General features: G+C 36.9%; 1 protein-coding gene across 18 annotated transcripts in view; it reads right to left on the bottom strand.

Moving 5' to 3' along the window:
• ADGRL2 (adhesion G protein-coupled receptor L2) overlaps positions 1-24,375 on the bottom strand; it is a 162,376-nt gene that overhangs the window by 119,036 nt on the left and 18,965 nt on the right. For all 18 annotated transcript variants that reach the window (XM_061345179.1, XM_061345184.1, XM_061345176.1 and 15 more), the window contains exon 2: positions 10,964-11,136. In XM_061345179.1, the coding sequence (XP_061201163.1) occupies positions 10,964-11,036 (73 nt within the window). In that variant the 5' untranslated portion in view covers positions 11,037-11,136. The remainder of the gene's footprint in view (positions 1-10,963; positions 11,137-24,375) is intronic.

Here is a 24,375-nt window from a genome sequence, read left to right as displayed (position 1 = left end):
CCTCCTGCCCAGGTGCATGGAGGACACCCACACCCTTGCCCTTGACAGTCTTCCAAAGGCATGCTGCCTACTGCAAACATCTCCTGATAATTGAATCTTAATATTTTCACTTTGGAAAGCAAACACCTGACACAGAGAAGCTGTGCACATCTCCACATGCTCCAGAGATTTTCCTAAATAACTTGTCAGCAGTACTAATTGAAAGTGTGTAGTGTTAATATGTTAACAGCACACATATGATTAAAAATACAGATTTTTCCACATAAAAGTGGAATTGGGGGCGGAGTGGGGGACAACAGAAGAGATGCACATGGATTTGTTATGTACATTTTTTTTAAGTATTTATTTGGCATCTAGTAGAAATTACTGTTACACATTCTAACCATATGCTTCATAGGTGTTTTCTTCCCCTTCCTTTAAAGAGCATCATTAGACGACATTACAGGTAACTTTGACTTCCGATTTCCTAAACAGAACACACACATAAAATAACTGCAGTGCTGCTCTGGAAGACTGACTATAAGGTCTAGGGGTATATTTAAGTGACACAGGCAAATCTGACACCTCTAAAAACACACTTGCCAGTATAGGTTACAGACATGCTATTGTGTTGCTATTGTGTTGCCTGTTCTCCTGAGTCAGCAGAATAAGCATTCTTGTAACCTTCAATACTGAAGGAAACAAAAAAAGGTGAGTGTGAAAATCCCAGAGAAAAACAAAAGTAAGTCTAGGGATGTTGGTCTATCACCATCAAATGGAGACACCTACCTATGAGGCAGAACTAATGTGGGAAGGCATGACTTTACAAACGCTCAAAGAATAGAAATTAAATTCTAGCTGAGCATATATGTAGACACTGTTAAATAAACATACATATAAATGCCTGTCTTTAAGCTCAAACTATAGAGATAATCTGTTGAAAAATTCCCAGTGAAGAACACACATTTGTGTGGGTAATACAAATAGAAACTAATTCCAGAGTCTTTTATTCCAATACCTCCTTTACCTCTAATTCCCCCAGGTTATCTTAACGATGTAGCATAATTGAGAATTATTTTCATGGAACAGCAATTTTTGATAAATGGGATATTAGAGATCAGAGTTGGAAATCCAAAAATGCTTTTGTGTCTAAAACATGAAATATCATGCAGTAAACATAGCATGTTTTGCCTATTTAATGATTAGCTGGCATAAATGATATTAAAAATTATTTTTAAGAATTGAATTTAGTTAACAAGCTTCTAGTAAAAGTCACCTCATGAAGACCAAATTAAGGTACCACAAAAATGTGAACTGCCTTCTTATTGATAGATCTATTGCTAATGCTCATGAGAAACATTTATTTGTGAGCAGTTAACTAATGCCATGCTACCAAGATATAAAACATGTTGCATAAAAATTCTCAAGATCTTCAATAATGAGCTTTCCTCGTGTTATTTCTTCATAGTGCCATTGGAAACAATTCACTGGGCCTTATCAGACAAGAGTTCCCATTTTCTATCATTCCATTTTAACCTGCCTAATCAGTTGAACAAAAGTACTTTGTGTAAAATGATTCCTTTAGTTGCCTTAGCTACAAATCCCTGCAGTATTGTATAATTGAAATCTACTCACGTAAGTTAGGAATAATTAGGACCCCGAATTAAGCCAAACACAAAGTTAATTCAAATAGTCAGCCGCTGTCATTTAAGTGGTTACAGAGTTTTATTGTTGCTTAACATCTCTGAATGCTTTTAAATGCACTTTTTTTTTTCTTTCCTCACAGTTACGATTTGATCCCTTTACTCCCAACTGAAACATAATCAAGAGACTCAATTTCAATCAGGTCATAATCATTCACAACTTGATCAAAAATTTTATTTGGCAAAGTTTTTCCCTGTTATTATCACTAGATTATTTTTTTAAATCTACCATATTAAAAAAGGAATTAAAAAATGGAAACAGAAGAGACTTTGAGGTAACTGAAGTTAGAATCGTTGAGTCTGTTACAAACGACATTAACTCAACAACAAACTTTTAGTAGCAAAAGAAGGCAACACAGAAATGGTGTTAAAATGGATCCATAAGAAATCCAAGAGCTAGAAAATAATGCGTCAAAGAGGTACAGTTACATACTGTAACTGTATTTGTTGCCAGGACTGAGTTAGAACTCGCACAGTGCAATTCAAAATAATTCATACTGCAAATTAATTGATACTGTTATATAGAATACATGTAACAAACTGACTGTAAAAAAAAATGGTAAAGGAAACACTGGTGTTTAGATGCATTTTTTTACTTTCTCCATTGGCAGCTAGTTTACACTGCAAAACAAAACACTTTATATTATAAATCCTTCAAGACAGTTTACATATGGATGAATTTTAGACTTCTGTATTCTGAGATTTTAAACATGTCTTTGCACAGATGCTTTTTATGTATATGAAGATATATATATGTATTTACAATAGTATAAAAATATAAAAGATCTGAAGTTTCTTATTACTGAGAAGGATTTTAAGTGAAGGCCTAAACCAGTTTACGTATGCTATGCTATACTGATATATTTAATTATTTTTCTAGCTGGTGCATTAGTAGATGAAGTGATGTTTTGTGAACTCTATCTATCTTTACGGGTAATAATCCACATTACAAACCACTCATCTGCCCTCTAGGACTTCCCATGTTTCACTCCTCATGCATGCCAGCTTTGTCTATTGCAAATTAAATGATGCAAAAGCATAAGCAGCAAATTGTTCGGTTTTGTTTACTAAAAGTGTATTTATCTTGAGCCACTAAAAAGCATGATCAGTTCTAAGCCACAAACCCCCATTTTTCCAGTAGACTTTCAATGGTAAATGTTAACAATGGCACAGAATAAATCACAACTTTATTCTTAAAGTAATAGTTGATAATTAAAAACAAGACAAAATATTAAAGGCAATACAAAGTTAGAGAAAAGAACTGGGGTAGCTCAGCAGGAAGAAATTAATGTGAAATACTGTGAAACGCAGATCAAGTCACATGCATAGTCAAACAGGACCAGTGGTGAACAGGCAAATCCAACTGAAGCTCACCAGGAAGATAGTTAAAACAGAATTTGTATGAAATAGCGTCAAAGTCCTTAAAAAGCAAACACTTCTCATTGCTTTTCCAGCTAAAAAATGCAGCAGATACGAGAATCTGGTTTCAGCATCAACTTCCTCTCAGGTTTCCTAAACGAATTACTGAATTCAAATTTAACAGGAAAATTGCTCAAACAGGACCTTGCATTAATTGTATTTTCTGCTGTAACAGAACAAAACTACCGAACTCCTGAGAGAGACATCAAAATCCCTGACAAAGAGAACACAAAAGCCAGCTCTCCTTCCATTGTCAAGATGCCTCATAAAACTCGCCAAGTGCTGTATCCAACAACTGAAAGTTATGTGGTCCCCCTGGGTTTCTCACATGTACGTGTTGCTCAGGCAACAGTTGAAAAGAAAAAAAAAATAATCATTTTGCTTCCCAACTACTCTCCCACACACACGCTCTATACACCGAGAAAACACCAGTGATTGTTATACTGGTATAAAACCAGAAAAAAAGAAGAATGAAACATTCCCAACAACCTAGACTGGTCCAAGCTCAGAAGGAACAACCAGGGAATCTCCCTTATCACTAACAACACACTCATCATGTTTGTTTACACGGGCTCCCTTAATGCCAACAGGACATGGACGAATTGTCTCCCTGAGTGAATGAAGGACCCACGAACTGAGCTAACCTTGATACAACTCTGTTCCTTTATACTTCAAAAGAAAGCCAGGGGATAGACGTTACAGAAACACAAAGAGCTTTAGCACAATTGGGTTTTGAAAGCCAGCGTAAGTGCTCAACACACTTCCTGGAAGAGCAGGAATTTGGGACACCTTCAAGTAAAAGGATTTTTTCAGCTCCTATCCATCAGAAAGAACTGCATATTCAATTTATCATAAAACATCTTTGTATTTGAGGCAGGGCTCATTTACAGCATCACCCATATAACATCTATCCTGTGTTAAAAATGTTAAAGTTTAGTATTCCTGAAAAAAGTGAATGATGAGTGGAAAAATATCCACCATTCATATACCTCATTCAAAATGTAAATCAAAATAAATCACCAATGGATAAACTAGTACTATCTATAGAAATCAGTAAAACTGGTGCAGATTCAGTGTTGAATGGCATTTTATCAAATTTGAAGTGATTAGGAAAAATAAAAAAAACAACCTGCAGTGTGATTCTACCAATACAGGAACTATGAAATACCAGGTACCAGGGCAGTAAGTACCACATAAAACTGAAAGTACAACAAAGTTATTCATGACCTTTACTACGTATGTATTGTTTATTTCCTTACCTTCCTTCTGATTTTATACTTGGACAGGTTATAACACAATCAAGTGCTGCTTTAGAACCATATCATCCAAATATGAGGTCATATAATAAAAAAAATAAAAATAATCAGAAGGAGCAACTATATCTATTCTTCAACCAACCAATGTTGATATGTAACTATGACACTAACGTAAAAAGCCAGGCAATTTTTAAGTGTCTCTTTCACGAAGATTACTGTATAAATATATACAACTGCATAACAACACGTTGGGAGCTCCTGTAGTAAGTGTATTTATGATGAGAGTATAGATAAGACAACTGGCCAAGAACTTCTCCCTGTGAATGGCTTCATCTCTTCTTCCTCCTGTAACACAACCTGGAACGCTATACAAACATGCAAGCAGGGACATAAGGAAACATGTATTAAACCTGTTTGCATAGATACTTTTTCTGTAGTGCTTTTGTACTATCTACACTTGCCGCTATTAACACATCTACACAGCACAAAACATTTTGCTTTTCTGTACTGTTTATGCACAGGGGGTAGACCATGAACATCAATGGACCTACCTGCAAGTATAAAACCCATTATGTGCTTGTAGAACCTGCCAACAAATATTAAACCTAAATGCATTATACTTTATGATAGTTTTTGTAATCTGATCGTAAGGACACTAAATGTAGTAAGAAAGCCAGTGCTGAGGCATTCACCGATATCAGACGCTTCAGGCAGTTATACTTCCATTTTAGACTATGACCTAAGAGTACAGTATAAAGACAATGTTGTTAAAAATAAAACCCCTTGTTATTAAGACAAACAGCATTCTTTCACTTGACAGAAAACAAATGAAAATAAACACTTTTAAAATACAACTGTTAATAAAAGTAAGTAAAACAAATTATTTTTTCTGTATTTAGTAACATGATACTAATAAGCCCTTTTTTAATTAAAGAATTCTGCTATTGTGTTCTTGGAAAGGTACCTTACCATAATAAACTAATTAAAATATAACCAGATTTATATTTAATAAAAGCCCCTTAGGCAATTGTGTCAGTGCAGGTTAGCTGAAGGTTAAAGCAATCCCCTCTCGCTGCGGTGGTCGGATGCATGGCTCACCTCACCCACTGAGACACACTTGAGGTTACAGCAACAAAAGATGGTAAACTGAAGTAATATCTTAGAGGGCTCTGAAAAATATAACATTTGCCCTTAGCACAAGACACTATTTCTATCATTCTACACGTTATAGCATTCTTTTCTTCCTCTGAATACAGACCTCAAGACGTAAAATCTCCCCTCATGAAGAAGAATGTCTTTTAAATAACTGAGGAAGAAAACAGTGTGTCAAAATAGTACTACTATTATTCATCTCATAGTAATTACACGCTTATACTTTTGCTTGCTTGAATTACACTTCCTAGAAAATTCTCATGTAAGAGTTAGTAAAGTATTTAAAATGGTTCTTCATCCATTCTTTTACATGGCTCTTCTACATTTTAAAATAATGGTGGTTTTGCTTTAGTTTCAAAAATTTAACGTTACACTGCAGCATCCTGCAGACCTCACTGCTCAGGGAATACATGAGAGGATATTCATTGCCGGCACGCTAAAGAATCTGGCTTTTCCAGGCAGTCTGTCAGTCTCTACTATATGGAAATGTACTTGACAAGTTTAACAGACATCCTTCTTTAAGAAGAATTTTGGTCTCACTGTTTAGATCAATTTCCTTTTTAGAAGATATGTTGGTCCTATACCTCCCTCAGAAAACGAAAGAGATGTCCCAGATAAGTATGCACCAGAATATCCCAGTGAAAAACGGCATGTTCTTCCAGGAAAGAAAACAGGAACTGATGCAGCAGTTGCTTTCTGCAGAAAGACAACTGCTCTCTTTTACACAGATATTTCCTTCTGAATAATGTGCACTAGCCAACTAAGAAAAAATATTTAACAAAAAAAACCCCATAAAACACATTAGGTATACATGATAAAAATGAAGACAGTATTGGAAGGCTTACGAGAGTGACTCTTCAAGAGGTGGGCAATAATTTGCAGTCCTTTGCATGCCAGGTATGCTTATGGATGCTTTGCAACCACTCTTAAACCAAGTAGTTGCCTACTAACTTTGCTTCACAGAGCTCTCACTGAAAAATTCCCTGGCTAGAAGTTAAATTAGTGCTCCTATTTGCTCTTGCGTGACTCTGCAATGGGTTTCACCCCTTGTAGAACTTAAATCCACTAATTAACAGAAGTAGGTTTCTTCTCAAGTCCAGAGTACAAGATTTTTTCAATTTTTATCCTGGGCAAAATCCTACTAATACCTCTTAGTAAACATGTAAGAAACCTGGTATGTTTCTACAGTTTGTTGAGTACCTGTGCCATATACTTTACACACTCCTAGTAGCTCAAGAGGAGGCTGAAGGTCTGAGGCAATGCACTAAAAGAGCAAAAACCTTTGTAGTGGCCCAATGTACATTATCTGTATGTAGTATGCTTTTCTTTTAGTAAATACACTAACACTGGATACACACTTAAAACTGCTACCAATTTAACACTCAGCTCCTTGCCTGGCATAAGTGGAATTTATATTTCTCAGCATAATGTTAATTAAAATGTACATTCAGAGGCAAAGACAGTTTGGATTTTTTTTTTTTTTAATTAATGCTGTTTAGATAAGTGGAATTAAACAGATAATGAAAGCATGATGCTTCTTCCTTTGGACAAAGCATAGATAATAATACATAAGAAAATGAATTAGAATTGTAAAATGTAAGGAAAGAAAATTATTCCAGTGCTTCCCAAGCACTTGTGGTTCTCAAGCAGAAGACAACAAAAACAAAAGGCATCTAAAGCTAGTCAAAAAGGTGGCCTTTGCAAGCCAGATAAAGCTTAAAATATTGAAACTTGTGGAGTCCAAGAGTCGATCCTAATCAGAATGTTTAGCTCTGACATCTTTTTTTCATATGCATATTAGTGTATGTCTTAACTTGTTTGAAGAGAAACCAATAATATGTATAATAAGCTTTTTACCCTGCTTTGCTATGGAAACAAGGCATGTGTGATCTCACCCTCTGACTTTCTGTATTTTCTCAGATAATTTTTAACTTGTTGGATGATTTCTCCTAATTAGGAGGGGGGGTAGGGGAAGAGGTGCTGCCAAAAGCAATTAATTTCCTGCAGTTTGTAGAAACCAGGTAAAGAACTGTGTGGGACTTGGCTGCATGGACGGACAGGAGTGCAAATACCCTCCTGGTCAAGACCAGAGAGCCAGGACGGCATGGGATGTGTGATGGGGACAGACTCCGGTACAGCCACAGTGGGAGCTCCCATACTCCCCAGGCACTCAGCCATGGTACAAGGCCAGACTTCACACAACCACCTGTGTAACTCCTAACTACTTTCCAAGGTAGTTCGTTCAGTCTGTCTTTTATAACAACACTGTAGTTTTAAAGACACCTTTAGTAGAATATGCTAGAAAAATACCTTCAGAAATGATATTAATATTTAAGCTCATGACTTCAACTTTTCATTTTTTTTCCCCCTCTTATCTTTGCCTCATTTAGGGCTGCAATGCTTGCTGTTGATGGTAATAACAATGTTTTTCAAGCCTCTACACAACAATATTGACCTATTGTTGATCAATGCATCACCACTGTATAACAACTTGGTGCGGTTTTCCCCTCCAGCTTCCAGCATTCATCTGTTTCAGGCTCATTTTACCTGAAGGGACTGCATCAAAAGCAACCCCACCTGGACTGTGCTAGCCAAAGAAAGCAAAGCAAAACCAAGACTTTCTTAACCACAGATAGGATTCCTGTTTGGATAGGTAACAATAGAATAAAATTGAAGCCTTCAGATAACCGTGCCTGCTTGCTAATTCCCTGGTGAGTTAAAGCTAAAGCACTCTGAAGGCAATGAGACTTAGCTTGATTGGAAAATGTTTCATTATATGAACAAATGAATCACTTGTCCACACCCAGGATCTCCGTCCCCCTTCCCTCCTATTTAACTGTACAGAAACATTAAAATGTAACAGCAGGGAATTCAGCCAGGTTTCATCTCCCCCACTAACTGCAACAACCTCCATACACACATAAAATTTCTACAGAAATCCCGAAGTTCCAAGTAAGAGAACTAAAGACTTCCTTATTTCTCGCAGAAGTTAGATGCTCTTATTTTAACCTTTGTTCATGTTCATACTTCCAGGCATGAAGTGCTACTAAAGCACGTTACACTTGGCATCTCTTATTACTGAAGCAGAAGGCAATGTAATCTTGTGAGAAAGTGTAATAATGCGGTATTCATTTTGCTTCTGTGGCTGGAAGCCAACTCTATATTAATATTCATTTTCAGTATACAGAGCCACCGTATTTCATTTATTTTAAGAATTTACAATTAATTTGGTATGATTCTGTTATCTGCTCCCAATTTCCTTTCCTGTTTCTTTTAGCTGAAAAAGCAGCTCTTGTATAGACTTTTAAAAAGTAAATTCACAACTGAAGCATCAAAAGATTGCTACTGGCTACTAAAAGCAAGAAAAACAGGGACAGAACAAAATGAACTTGAAATATTACAGATGACAATGAGAATTAGCTTCCTGCAAATAGCAAGAATTCAATCTGCAGAAGTTCTCAGCTGACTTTTTCCTTTCCAAACTCAGCACACAGAACGTTCTTTGCACCATGCTGTTTGCTACTGTAATCAAACCAGAGAAATTAAGTTGTTTGTCTGTTTTTCCTTTCTGCTTTCAAATGTTTTTCAACCACAGCACAGCATTAAAGTGTAAGCACATGAATCTTTGTCAAATGTATTACATACAGGGATTTGAAACTATTATATACAATAACAAACAAAATCCTTAGTATTTTAAAACTTCAGAAAAAGCACAAACAGGTTTCTCTACTTCCTACACCTTTGGTTTCAACTAGTGTAACCACTTTAGCAATGTGAGAGCATTTATAATTAACACAAGTTATTACCTAACCAGCTAGTCATAAGAGCTGTAATTCCATTCTCCTAATGCACATTTACCTTCCTTACCTCTGAAAGAGGCTGAAATACATTTTACCTCCCAGCTGATGGCACTTACTTTCCTATAAAAGTGAGATTATACCCAAGTCCACAGACTCAACAGACACCAAGAGAGCAGTCAGTACAGCAGCTATCAAATCATCAACGATGAAACCATCCCAAAATCTGCAGTGTGCTGTGGGAAATACCAGTTTTATAATTCATCCTGACGATATTAAAGAAGAAAGGGGGAAGGGCAGGTGAACTGGCTCTTAAAGCTATTTAAGTGAAATGAGGCTTCCTCATGTTCAGAAACCTTCATGAAGACTCCTGGGACACACTCCCTGATACATGTGTATGTTCACACGTACATATGAACAACCTATTGCAGCAGAGCTTGTCTGTCACTACAACACAGCACCTGAGTTGTGTTTGTCTAGAATAAATGCTCAGGAAATCACACAGTGAACATGGAAGATCGCATACGATATTATAATTTTTAATCTTTGCCATTTTTGAGGACTAGATCCTTTTTGTTCATATAGATTTGGGAAAGAAAAGGGAGAGGCAGAGCAGCTTTCCTAAAGTTATACCTCAAAACTTAGACTTAAAATTCAAAATCTTGACAGGGTAAGGTACGTATCTGCTTTAAATGGTGGTGAGATCACACCACAGATGCACCAAAGAATATACCAATTACCGAATGATGTAGGAAGGTATGGAAGTGCTAGTTTATTACTAAACCAGTCTTTTCACCTACAGTCTAGTAAATCAAAATGATTACACCCAGAATTAGCCTCAAGTCCTACAGAATCTAAATATTCTACAGAAATATTTAAAACTAAAACCTCACAAACCATGCTTTCCTTATCATTCATTTTCATTTCTGTGTCTGTTAAAAAGGGCCAAAAGAACAGACGAGGAGACAGACTAACTGGATAAAAGGGAGTTTATGAATAAAACCAGATAAAGAGTAGATGATGCAATTTTTTAAAAAAGCCTTTTCCTTCCTCATCTCTTTCCCATATAAGCTGTTTTAAACACCACACTTGATAGCAGTGAAGTATTTTCCCCATTTTTATAGCAAAAATTTTTAAGTAGATGCTAATTCTGTATGAAGTTTTGAGTTTTATTTCCTGAAATTTATTTTGTGTAGTTCTAATCTTAATGAAGTGTTTGCCATTTTATTTTCAGCCAGACAAATTAGAAAGGTAGAACAGGTATCTGCTCTGTTGAGTTACTTTATACCACATTTAGCATATCTAAACATTGTTTCTAAATGATTGTGTAATGAGAATAAAAAAATAAAATAAAATAAACAGGATGAGTCCAAAAATAAGGCACCTATCAAGGATATTAATACTGTCACTTCAGTTGCCTGAACACTGCGTTTCAGGTTCAACAAACCACACTGTATGTATCAAAACCAAAAAATGTATTTCCTTTTTTCACAGAAAAAAAAATTGATTCTTAAAAATTAAACCTAGAACATGCTACAGGTACTTCTAATTCGACATCCTAAAACTTCAAGTCATTTAACAGAAACTAACTGTACAGACCATTCACCTTATCTGCAAAATCAAGTGAAAAAAAAAAAAAAAACAACTTATAGCTTACCTTCAGTACACTGCAGGAAGCTGATAATGAGCAGAAACCAAAAACTTTGCATTCTGCAGCCAGAAGACACCATTATTGATCCCTGTCAGAATTTTCTTTGTATTCCTTAATGAATCCAGTTATAAAAGCCCAGCATCATCGAAACCAGTGGTCTGCATTATTCATCTTCATACCTGGAGAAGCAGAGGATATGGAAGAAAGAGAGCAGAGAAGAAAATAAATAAAAATTGCATCAATAGCTGGACACCAATAATTTGGAATACCAAATTTTACTTGACATAAAGACAGAAATTTTTAATAAAAACTGACAGTACACCTGTACTGCAGCTGTGAATTTGGCAGGTTTGTGGGATGTAATCTCTCAAGGTCAGTGATCATTAAACAGAATGCCAAAAAGTGATACATGTTAAAGTTGAAAGTACAAATGTTATCGATGTACTTGTACCAAGGGGAGGGGGGGAGGCAGGAACAGAAACATTTTCTCTGAATATATCAAATCGGTTTTGCAAATGACTGGTTTAAGCTTTTCCCACTCCCAAAATCCAACACAACCTGTATTTCTCTACCTTAAAAAACAACAAAAAAATTGAATCTAGGACACTGCCATTTTTCGTAGGGATTCAAAACATGCAGTGGCTGAGAACAAGGGACCAAGAAGTCTCCTCGCTGCCACCGCTCCAGCATTCCCTTCGTGCTACACATAGGTTGCTCTCCTCAGATGAGAAGCAGTAACAGCAGTTCAATCAGCAAAATGCTCTGGTGAAGAAGCCTCTTCACATGACCCTAAGGTTTGCTGTATTCTGACCTAATAAATCCCTTCAGAGAAAAGGCTATAAACAAAATGGGTGAGAATCTCCTGTCCTTAGCCTCCGATGAGATTTGTCTCCCAATTGAGAAATACAAACCAAACTGCTCCTGTAAATGATGTACCAAAGGAAGAATTCTTAAAACTATCATTTGCATTTGAAAAAACATAATTACAGTTATAAGAGTGCAGTAGCTGTGATAGAAGATTTGACAGCAGAGTGCTCCCTTTTGCTAGCAGTTTCATTCTCTCACCAGCCAACTGAGTAACTATGGACAACCTCTTCGATATCTTACTGTATGAAGCTAGATCATGCTTCAGCCCCAAGTACTAGAGTTTGGGAAATTAGAAAAAAAAATAACATCCATATAAAACCAAATTACTTTGTACTACAAAGCTGGCTCTATATATTACAGATGTATGAAACAATTCTGCAACATTGTGGCAACTATAGATCCAAAGAGCTGAGTCTGGTGCCACACTGTCTTGGTCTCTCCAAGCCCAATAGATAGGACTGCATGGATGTATTTCTGATACCTGAAACTAATGTTACTTTGAAAACACACAATTATGTAAAAATTTAAGTGGCAGGATCCAAGGGTCACTTAGGAGTCTTGGAAGTACTAAAGCATGTTGAGGCTTTAAAAATACTTTACCCTTTTGTCAAGGAGAACTGGAAAGGATGAAGATACAAAATGCCAGACAAAGAAATTCAATGAACTGTAAATCATTTTCGGAAGTAGAAAGTGTAACTCCTTTTATATTAGTCAATGTTAATATTAATCAATAGATAAGTTTGTTCTCTGAGCACACAGACAGCAACAAGACTGGCACTCACTTTCTTCCAGAAGGAGAGAAAGAAGGGAATTAAGAGAAAACACTATGGAACAACTTCTCTGGCTCTCAATGAAAGCAATATGACTGTGGCAGAATACAAGATTATTAAATAGCCAAGTAGACTTCTCTTTAAGAGAAGCAATGCCACTTTAGTGCTTCGGTGTGGGCATCCCTTTCCCACAATATAACCGTGCTTGTGATTTCTCACAGGGAAATGAAGGAGAACTAACATCTGAGGCCACGTGATTTTATGTTTATTTATACAAAAAAACAAGCCCTTTTTCCCACATCCAGCTACAGACAGGTGCTCTTCAGTCACAAGCACTTTTATTGCACATATTTCAACAAACAGCATGAAACAGCTAACAGTACTTCAGTGCAGGACAGCCAGAGCGTGGCCTACCCTGGCAGAGGGCCCTGTGCCTGGAGGTAAAAGATGTGCCCACAAATTAAATGGTGATACACCAACTGCTACAGGACAACCCAGAAGCAGTTATGAAGAGAGAGTCGTATCATACCCCGAGATCTTTCATACTGGGCTGAGACTGGTCTGCAACCCAAAAAAAGTAAAAATAAATCTGCAAATTCACAAAGGATGCACTGCATTCAGCAGAGATTACAATTGAAAAGGAGCTCCTGCTGAATAAAGAAGAAAAAATTGCCACAACAATATATAAAAAAAAAACAAAACCAACCCAAACAAAACAAACAAAAAACAAACAAAAAACAACTACAAAAAACCCACAAACAAAAAACACACACACACAAAAAAAAAAAAAAAAACACACCAAAAAAAAAACCCACCAACACCCAAACTCCTGGAAAGAGTTCAGCTAAAAGCTTGGGAAGACCTGGGATTAATTTTTTACCTGTAGGACCCAAAGGAAAAAATCACAAAACTATTTCACAGACACTACAGTCTAATCAGCATAATACCAGTTAGTAATTCGAATAGTCCAAGAGAACAGATGAGGAACAATAAGGGCTAAAAGTGAAATTAAGCCAGCCTTCTGATTGCTCCCAGTCTGTCCAGAAGATTTTTAACTTCTTGAGACTCAAGTTTTATCATTATTTCCATAATGTATCACTGTACACAAGGGGGTTGAAACATCTTCCTTTAGTTTCAAGTGGATAGTGACACACCTGTGCTTTATCTTTCTTAAATTCATGGCTTCCTGGGCTTTTTTTGAAAATGGAGAGAGAAGAAGGGTGTAAGGGCTAAGGGTTGTGTTAAAACCAAAAACAATAATCAAAGCACCACCTGCAGTACTCAACACCTCTCTAGGAAATAGCTGCAAAATCTATGAGACTTTTTCTTGTTGTTTTAAATTAAGTAAGAATTCCTGATCTTGTGAACTTACTTTATCTATTTCAATAAGAAACCACAGTTTCAGAAAGGATATTTATGTTTTTATACCAAAACCAGAAGAAACTATACAATTAAGAATAAATGCAAAATATTTTAAGGATAAATGTGTTTTGTGCAATACATTGTTCCTTCCCGACTGCTGTAGCCTACAGACATAAAATTTAACTCAGTGTGCTGCTGCAGTAAGTATTCAGAATAAACTAACCAGCCCCTACCAGATTATCAGTAACTCACATTTTTCTAAAAAGGCATTAAAAAAATAAGCAGTGTTTGAAAACCGATGCAACAGGGTTTGAGTTTGCTTCTTTGTGAGTTTTCAAATAAAGACTAACAGCTTCACAGCAAACAAGTTTTAATGCAACCCATGTATTTGAGAAACTCTATGTGGCTCCAAGTAAAAAATAGCGCAGTTCTGAACCAACTATTCATCAGCATAACAAAAGCTAATCCTGAAAAAGGTACCCAGACATGAGCTGGAGCCAGAGAGCATTCTGGCTACAGACACTGCCGTCATCCTTGTCCTTTTGACCATCCATCTATCAGCAATACAGAGAGATGTCAGTGGCATTTCACAACAACAACAAATCCCAAACCAAATAAGGAGGACCAGGAAAAGACGTTTTAAGTTACTTCTTTGTGAGCAGAAAAAGCAGACCATGGTGAGTGGCTGCCTCGTGCAAATAACTTACTTCCCCTCAGACCTTAATAAACTTTTTCTCTGGATCACTAACTGCTTTAGTTGTGGGTGGGGCAGAGAGAAACTCCCTAGAGCAAAAGGTTGCTTGAATTTCAGAGTGTAATAAAAGCTGCCCAGAAAATTTCAGCTGTAACTGAAATCCCTACCTCTGGGTCAAACTGCATTAAAAAAAAAAACAAAACCCAACCCTCCACTGGAAACAACACAGTTCACCTTGTTCAGTTTCTTCACATATATGCTGTTAAAGAAGACTAGATCAGTAATGGAAATGTTAATGTTCAAACCCGTACACTGCAAAGGTATTGGGCACCTCTTCATACTGTATTCATAAGCTGTGCTTCAAGTCCTGAATATCTTAGAGCCCCTGTCTCGCTTCCTTGTTCTTCTGTACTTTTGAAACTTCTTACAGATGGAACACGACTGCTGCTGAACACGTGCCACTGTTGGCCATCCCTCTCTACTCAACATTGCTCAAGAGCACCCCAGAGATAAGAGAAAGCTGCTCCAAGCATGCTCCTTGAAATGCTTTTATCTTTGACGAGAAAGACCTCTAAAGGACTGCTGTGTCCCAACTCTACTCTGTTTAACCTTCCCAAGGTTTTATTTTCAGAAACCAAAAAGAGTCTTTTAAGAGCTTCTGGACAACTGACACAGCATGCTCAAGAGCTGCTTTTTCCCTCCTGTTCCATACAGCTTTTCAGGCGATTAAGAGAAAGGGGAACACAGAGATCTTCCCAGCTAAGCAAGGATGTTTTTCTTTGGCTGAAAGTCTTTCAGACTAACGCTGGAGTATTTTACCATATAGTGCTTAATTTTCCAAATCATCTTAGAAACACCATGAGCACTTGCAACCTCAGCCAAGCTTTACCATCCCTATTACAGAAATTAAATTTACACTAGCATTAACAGACGATGCAGAGAGGTAACAGACAGGCACAGAGAGGTAAAGGACATCAGTGGTAGCTGCACAGCTCGTACACACTGCAGAACTAGCAGGACCCAGGCAGTCCTTCTTATAAATCCTGCATGACCTGGCTTGCCACACATGCAGCACCCCCACTGCCTTTCATAACCCAGTTTATGAAACTAAGTAATTCTATAATATATCTGAGACACTCTGCAGAGGAAAGAGAAGGAAGAGGAGGAGGCAAAGGTGAGTAGATACATATTCATACAATATAATAGATTACTTAGTCTCCTGAGAAATCATGTATCCACGTGCTTTCCCATCATGACGCTTTCCCAATTTAAAAAAACCAAAAGTTAAACTTCCTATAATCTGTAACGTAAGAATTTAATTAGTGCAGTGTGACTGGTAAAACTGTCTGAGCCACATTAGTAAAATACTAGAATGAGACTAATGCTGCTTATGATCCAAGAGCTAGTTTGACACGTATCTGCAATGAGACCCAGCTCTAGTTTTCAACACTGAACACATCTTCAGATGCACTGGAGTTATTCCTGAGTCTTCAATATGCTCGGTTTTGGTTTTTTTTGTTTTTTTTCAAAAAATGACTTACATGAACAACTTTGCATTAGTGGTACATTACCAGACTGCAGAAAATCTTCAAAGTTGTGAGATCTTACAAAAAAACCCAAAGACAAGCAAAACCCTGTGCTGATTCAGTTAACATCCTTCTGATGTTAACTGATCTGACAATACCTTACTGGTGGTAAACAATCAATGTCTGATTCTGTTCCAATTAAACAAGTTGCAAATTGCAAGAATGGCGAGGCTAACTCTGCTGTCTAAAACTGGTTAACAAAGACTTATTTTCCATTAAAAGCAATTAAATTTTTAAAATGTACCAGAGTCTTCTCTCCAAATCCGGATTAACCAGTCCCTATTAACTGCCACCTTGAACACTGGATTTCTAAACCCAAAATATCTCTTCCCAAGCTGTATGTAAAGAATATAGTATTAGGGAAGGGCATAACACAGTAAGAACCAGACTTAACCAAGGTCATCCAATCTTGTAACAACAAAAAAAAAAAACATTACTTCAATGCATTCAGCTGCATGGTGCTCTGAAGCAACACAGATGTCTGAAATAGTGCACAGTAAACACTCTAATGAATACCCTAAATTGAGGATGCCCACAGAAATGCCCACCTCACATCAGCCTGGTTTCCCAGCTCATCAGTGCAGCAGATGATTCAAAATACCAAATCTACCTATGTAAGACACAGCACTGAACAGGAGTGCACTGATACTATTTTGAAAGTGCAGCATTATGATTTAGTCCACCAGTCCATAGCAGTTCAGTGGTCTACCACAATCGTTCACAGAGAAAATAAACAGGATTTGAGAGGAAAAGATGAATATTTTCCTTTGTCATCAGCACTCCAGTTCGGCTTGGCCTCACTCCTGTGTTTTACAGACACCTTACACGGCGGTCCATTTCTGACAAGCCAGCTTTACCCCTTCTTGTTAACACAGGATAAAGCCTGGACACTCTTGGGAGTTTTCATTCAATAAGCCAGAAAGTAAACCTTTGCTAGCACTAATAAGAATGGCTTTTTTTGGCTCCAGGCAATCTCCTTTTGCCAAGTCTGAATTACTCTTTTTGCCTTTGCTAAATGCTCAGAATCAAGGGGAGGGGGTTGGGGGTGTCACTCAATCCTCATTGCAAATTCCCTGTGTTTCACCTGAATCAACACCGTGTCACTACATCAGAGCGCCTCCACTCAAAGTGCAAGTAAAACCTTTCTAACACTTCTGCCCTCTGCATCACTACATCTTCCTGGGGTCTCAAAGATAAACCCCCAGCATCCACAGGAGGGAGGGAAAGGGATGCTGTAAGTCAGTTACAATTGTTATCAGCTGTAATATCTCAAGTGTCACGCTGAGCATGTTAAATATGCTGATCGCTTTGGACACCAGAGGCACAGTCTGAGGCTGTTTGCCATTCTCTTCATTAAACTGCAAAACAAATAGCTCTCATTTTCAAACCTATGTAGGACAGATTTTATGAATATCAAGAATAAACAATAATGAACAGCTATAAAAAACACGGAGAACCATATGACAAACCAAAAGAAGCAATCGTAACAGCTGAAGAAAATTCAAAGGCTTTTCAAACTTCTCACAGAAGAGAAATCCTTAAAATAATCTATTTATAATAGAAGTTATCATTTCTTTCCCTTGGAAAAACAAAAATGAAAAAAAATCACTAGACTAACATCAACCAAAGACACTGCAGTTTTGTAAGACAGTAAACTGCTTGTTGACAGCCTTGACAAGGCTTTGCAAAGGCCCATATTTCTCTAAGCTGTTATGCCACTTAGCTGATCTCTTTTTTTCCTCCCATCCAGTGTTTTTTGCAGCCAAGAACTTGTTTGAAGTGGAAGTCGACTGAAAAACAAAACAAAGAGAACTAAGTCTTGGGACTGTGGTCAGACATGTCTGTACCTGTGCAGTGACATGGTGTTTCTCTAGCTGACTGCAAGGCATTTCAACATACTTGATCTGCTTTATGACCACTTGTCACTGGGCTGAAGCAAGGAATTGAGTTCAGATATTGAGTCCTGTGCTCAGTTCTGGGGCCCTCAACATAATAAGGACATAGACCTGTTGGAGCAAGTCAAGAGGAGGGACACAAAAATGACACAAGGTCTGGAGCACCTCTCCTATGGAGACTGGTCCTGGGCTTGTTCAGCCTGGAGAAGAGAAGGCTCCAAGGAGACCTCAGAGCAGCTTCCAATGCCTGAAGGGGACTACAAGAAATCTGGAGAGGGACATTTTACAAGGGCCTGTAGTGACAGGTCAAGAGGGAATGGCTTGAAACTGACAGAGGAGATTTAGATTACATATTAGGAAGAAATTTTTCACTGGGAGGGTGGTGAGACACGGGCACAGGTTGCCCAGAGCATTTGTGACTGCCCCATCCCCGGCATTGTTCAAGGCCAGGTTGGAAGGGGCTCTGAGCAACCTGCTGTAGTGGAAGGTGTCCCTGCCCTTGGCAGGGGCCTGGAACTGGATGATCTATAAGGTCCCTTCTAACCCAAACCATTCTATGAAGACATGCCTCTCACAGCTGACACAATGAAGACAATCTCATTAAACCAGCATAAAGCCACCAGCAAAATACCCACAAGCTATTAACTTCCAAAATAAAATCAAATCACAGGCAAGAGCAGGCAAGAACATGTTTTTAGCCATGCATTTACAACATTTTTACCCATGCTTTAAGTGGGCCAGCAGAGACTGTATAACTGCAACACACTGGACCTGCAACCAAACCATGATCAGGGATGGCTGTGCTGCAGTCCCAGCATCTCATATTCATACACAAACCTTCAACTTGGTAGCATCAATCCCCTGGAAACTACTGGCCAGAAGATTTCTTTTCTAGGCATGTGCCAAAAAATATCAAAAAGATTCACAAAGGGGCCATTTTAGCATTCATTTTAAAGCATCCCATTTTCTATCAGTTGTATTTAAGATCAGTGCATGTGGTCTGTATTCCACACCATAAATGATATGGTTCAGGTTTCAAGAACATGGTTGTGTGGGCAGCAAAGTCATTTTTGATTATTTTTTTAAATTCTATCCAAAACCTTTGTTGTTACCAGAGAAATACCAACTCTTTAAAAAGTAACTGAAAAATATTTAGCTTTTTTTAAAGTAAGTCAGAAGCAGGAGTCACATACATATGCACCATGCAATGGGTATAACTCCTGGTGTATCTTTTGCTTAAGAGAGGAGTATGGTTCTAGCACTAACATCTGCGAGACCCTGGCCTAATCACTGTGCAGTGAAATATGAAACAAAATCAATGGTGGCACATAAGATGTAATCTCTGTGTTTGGCTCACTGCACTGAATCCTTGACTCATAAATCATTGTTACTAGCCATTCAGTGAATCAATATTCAGATTCCCCCTTGGTCTATACATATGACCACTAAATGAAATAATAATGACCAAAATCTGTCATGTATTAGGTTATCAATATTTCCAAGAGGGATTTCTTGGGAGAAATGAGGTAATGTAGGATAAAATACATCTGATGAGAATATGAAGAAATGTGAAAAACCTGTAACTAAATATAGAGACAGCGGCAGAAAGGTATTTTAAAATACCTCTTATCCATCATACCCTCAAGTAATAAAATTTACTATAGTATCACAATAATGCTTTTTCTGTAAGACCATTTCAATAATGTATGCTTTTAATTATGTTTTAAAACATGCTGTACTTAAGCACTTTTTCTCCTTTCAAATAACCCCTTAAGTTATTGCTAGCTTTTGTTTCTTTTCTCTAACACACAATTAATATTACAGTGACCAGATTGGAGTATTTCCTTAAGCAGAAGCCTAATAGTCAGGAGATTCAGAAGACCACTTTTTAGTTCCACTAAAAAAACCCAAACTTCTAAAAGTAATTCCATAGATCTATATTTTCCCAATCATTCACAACCCAATTGTTATTAAAAGGTAGTAGATCACGTCCAGCACAGGACCCTGAGGAGTGCTGTGCTACCAGCCCACACTCAGCTGTAAGTCACATCAAAATTTGTGATTTTGACAACAGAAGAAAGAACTCAAATATCTCACCTTTGAAAGAATAAGCAGCTAAGAATGGTCTTTAAGTGGTTTCTAAGCACACAAGAGATTCTCCAGGCAAGTATAACTTACAGGTAGAAGCTTCACTGAAGAACTTCTGCATGTGTATGAGGTACAAAAAAACCCCACACACTGAGAGAAGACACATCTTTCAGGTCCACCAGTTTTACATACCAGTGGCACTCAGAAGGCCGCAACTCAAAAAATCATGAAACAAAAAAAAACTCTGCTCCTTCCTCTCATACAGGCATTCACGGTGAAAGCAAGAACTTAAGGGTGAGAAGCCATATATGACAGTACTGCACAGACAGCACTAACGCCCTTGCACCTACACACAAACATACAACCAAATACATAGCTATTTCTTTCACATCAAGAATATGTGAAACATATGCAATAAATATGGCAAAGAAATCTTCAGTACCTATGCAGAAAGGGCCTGATTCTGAAACAAAACAAAGAAATCACTTCTGTTACTAGATGATGGGCTCTGTAAAGAGGCACAAGTTGCCCAGGCATCTAATGGTGCAACTATAGCTAAGAGTATTTTCTTGTACAATTTAATAAGCAATGAACCTTCAGGTGACTATTCTTAACTGTACAAGGCAGCTGAATGACTACCAGGCATCCATCAGAGCTGTACCACTGCTTTAATTGGAGTGAACTGTGGGCTTTCTTTTTTATTCAAACTGTAACAGAAAATAGAACAGTTCTTTTTTTATCCTTTTTGTAGAAAGGCTAAGTCGGATAACTATAATGATTACATCTGGAGAACTTATGAGCAAAAAGAGTTCTAAATTATAATTCAACAGGAAGGATCCTTCTACTTGCAGGTACTACTGCTTAAAACTCTTCTCCCTAGCATCCTACACAGTATTTTCTCTGGGGGTGGGGGTGAAATAAAAGGAAAAAAGAAAAGGGAATTTAAAAAGATGCATTGTGGAAGCAGTGAAGGCCTTTTCCAGGCACTACAAAAAGAGAAGCGTGAAGTGATATCTTCTATTAAACAAAACGGAATATGGCTTATCTCCAGTACTGCCATACTAGCCACAGCGAACACTTGAGGACAAAGTATCCCTAAATTGCTTTCATTTGAAGAATTTTTAAAAAGACTGAATACTTTTTTAAGTATTCAAAAGGCTGAACTCTTTTTCACTGGACTGACTGAAAAACCTTACATCTCCCATACATTCTGGTTTTCTTTAAATCATACATACAAGCACAGATGAAATTTAAGATACATTTTTAACACATTTTTAGCAGCAACATGACCTCTGATATTCTGGGGTTTCGTCAAGCAGACCAAGAACTTTGTGTCACACATTTACAGTTTCTTTTAAATTACACAGATCTTGGTAGCTCAATGTGACAATGACACTGCTACTTTGGAAAAAAAATGCCATTATTTTTAATGAGGGTACATTATGATTTTAAATGATAATTTATTTAGTCTTTCATGATTAAAAATACTTAATGGCTTTTTTTATTCTTTTACTAGAAATTAGAGAACTCTTTTTTCATAAAAAAATGGTTTTCATATGTTCTGCTGCAGTTCATGAACTTCATGTGCAACTAAAGAGAAAAAAATAGACTACATTTGTCTATCAACAATATTTATAAGTGAACAGAGGAGAAAGATTACAAAATTTTAATAAGAACATTATATTATAGCTGTAATAATCTAGGTGTTTTACTGGGAAGTGAAGTGGATTACCGTAAATGAAATTTTAAATGTCCTTTCCATTTTATAGATAACACAAAATGACTCTTTTCATGTCTCCAGCGATAAGGATACATGTGCCACACATTTAAATAGTGCCTTCACCCTATCCAACCCTGCTCATGAATTAGTAATTCAGTGACATTAATACAAGAAGATAAATGATAAAGAGGTTACAGCACAAGGGCCAACAGTACACATATACTTCTTTTAGAACAGCTAATACCTCTCTGCCAATTACAGTTAGAACTTTTTAACAGTTTTCAATGGCATTTTTACAATCTAAATAGCAGCTTATGCACACACAATTTCACACAACTCAAGCTTAATAAATCTCCTGCTGCTACCAAACAATCATTCTGGGGGATTAAAGTGCAACATCTGCTAACATTAATAAGTATTTTACATAGCAATATGTATAAAAGCAGTTGCTATCAGTCTTCTGAAAAAGCTTCTAGACTGGTTTGGCATAAATTATACCTTTATTGTTCAAATGGTAACTTCAGCTTACGGCAATGATAAGGTAGCTATATTGCTATCTAGCGGGAAAAGACAACGAAATTATATATTGACTGCAATTATCAGCTGTAGTGGAACAATTAAAAAAAATTAAAAGAAACGAAACATCTATCCATGTAAAAAATTTCAGGTAGAACCTGCTAAAGTACTAACATTTTGATGCTTACATGAATATGAAGCTACTAATCTGTTTGCTAGAGACAATTTCTCTCCTAATACCAGTTACAACTCTTTAATCCACCTTGGGCTTTTTTAGTTTTTATTGTATTTCTACCAGAGCAGCATCTACTGTGAAAGGATGCATGCCTTTCCAAGGCGTAAAATAAATATCAAGGGGTTTATTTAATTAGGAATTCCAGCATACATTTTTAGGTAGAATTTGGCAAATGAACGTGCTTTGGAATCAAGAGACGTGTAACATTAGTTTGAGCCAAGAACACAGTTGGCTAAGACGGCACAAACTTTTACACACAGCCCTGCCAATGCAACTCAAGCCCTGCAGTTCAACTGTGGACAGCCGAAAGCCAGAGCCTGCCAATCACCCTTTCTCTGCAGTGAGTAAATGAACAAAGTCATATTCTAGCTAGTGCTACCATTTTATTGTAAAGCCGTTATTAAAATGCTTTTTAAAATAACAAAGAGGTAAATTATTTCAGGCTCTCAGTTCATAAACTCCATAACCTTAGTATTTTTCAAAAACTGAAAAGAATCAATAATATAATGTATATTATAACACTTAAAATACCTTTTATATTCCTCCAAGGTAATTTTGTTATGAGGACACACACAGGCCAGTATCTGCAAACATATTTCCTTCTTTTACACAAAAAAAAAAATTGTATCCAAAATATCCAAAGATATAAGAGAGAAGAAAACTGGATCAAATAAGTATGCAGAAAATATTTCATCTACCTTCTTCTTCATTAGCAATTAATTTTCCCTGATTTTCCTATTATGAATTGCTTAAACATTATTGTTTTAACATTATTTTTTAAGTCAAAACATAGCTTTAAAAATTACTATTATCATATTCTCCTGACATCCCCCTACATTCTTATTTGACATCTTATAAAAGAAATGAAGAAAATCAAAGCAAAAGATTATAAAAGATTCCAGCAATGCCAGTGCTTGACAACTAACACTCAGGACCTTTTGATGCTATCAGGCTTTAAAGCACACAGAACAGAGGCTGAAGCCAGGCTTAGCAGAGGAAAAAACAAAACAAAAAAAAAGTCATTTCAGGTCAGAAGGAAAAAGCTTAAAAACTAAAATATAAAAATTAAAAAATGTAAGTACACCTAGCATCTACTTTTTCCTCAGACTATAGGCTGAAGTCTACACCTGCAATTCCCATACATATTTCAAAGATCGGAGTCACTGTTGACGGAGGAAGCACATGGGGATTAACAACCCAGATGCCTCAGTGCCACAAACAGTCTTTCTTATATATAGCTTGAATTTCAGATTTTCATTTTAAAATAATTCTTTTTTTCTAAGTTACTGGCTGTAAAAACACAGCTTTATATTACAGCGACAAATTCTTACTTTTTTCTTTTAGAGTAGGAAAACATTATATTGGTACATGACTTTGTTTTCAGGCTATTCCTCCATCTGCACTCTAATTCTCACATCAGACGTATGCCCTGCCATGTGCTAGCCTTACATGTTCTTGAAGATTTACTGCTGCTGTAGTAGTCTCATGGCTATTTCAAATCCAGGTCACAACTTTCCACAGTCACTCAGATTAACATTTGCAATTTAATCTATTTTAACACAGGAATTCAACAGCACCAAGACGAAAACAAGGTGACTCTTTTGCTCAAAGATGACTGAATATTAAATATGAAATTTAACAGGTTTTAATCATAACAGTTTGTAAACAGTGTAATATATATGTCT

The sequence above is a fragment of the Neopsephotus bourkii genome, unplaced genomic scaffold, assembly GCF_033783945.1.
Source record: "Neopsephotus bourkii isolate Nb327-2 ecotype Australia unplaced genomic scaffold, CSIRO-AGI_Nbou_v1 NB_234, whole genome shotgun sequence".
In the NCBI taxonomy this organism is placed as follows: domain Eukaryota; kingdom Metazoa; phylum Chordata; class Aves; order Psittaciformes; family Psittacidae; genus Neopsephotus; species Neopsephotus bourkii.
This window is presented reverse-complemented; position numbering and strand designations above follow the sequence as displayed.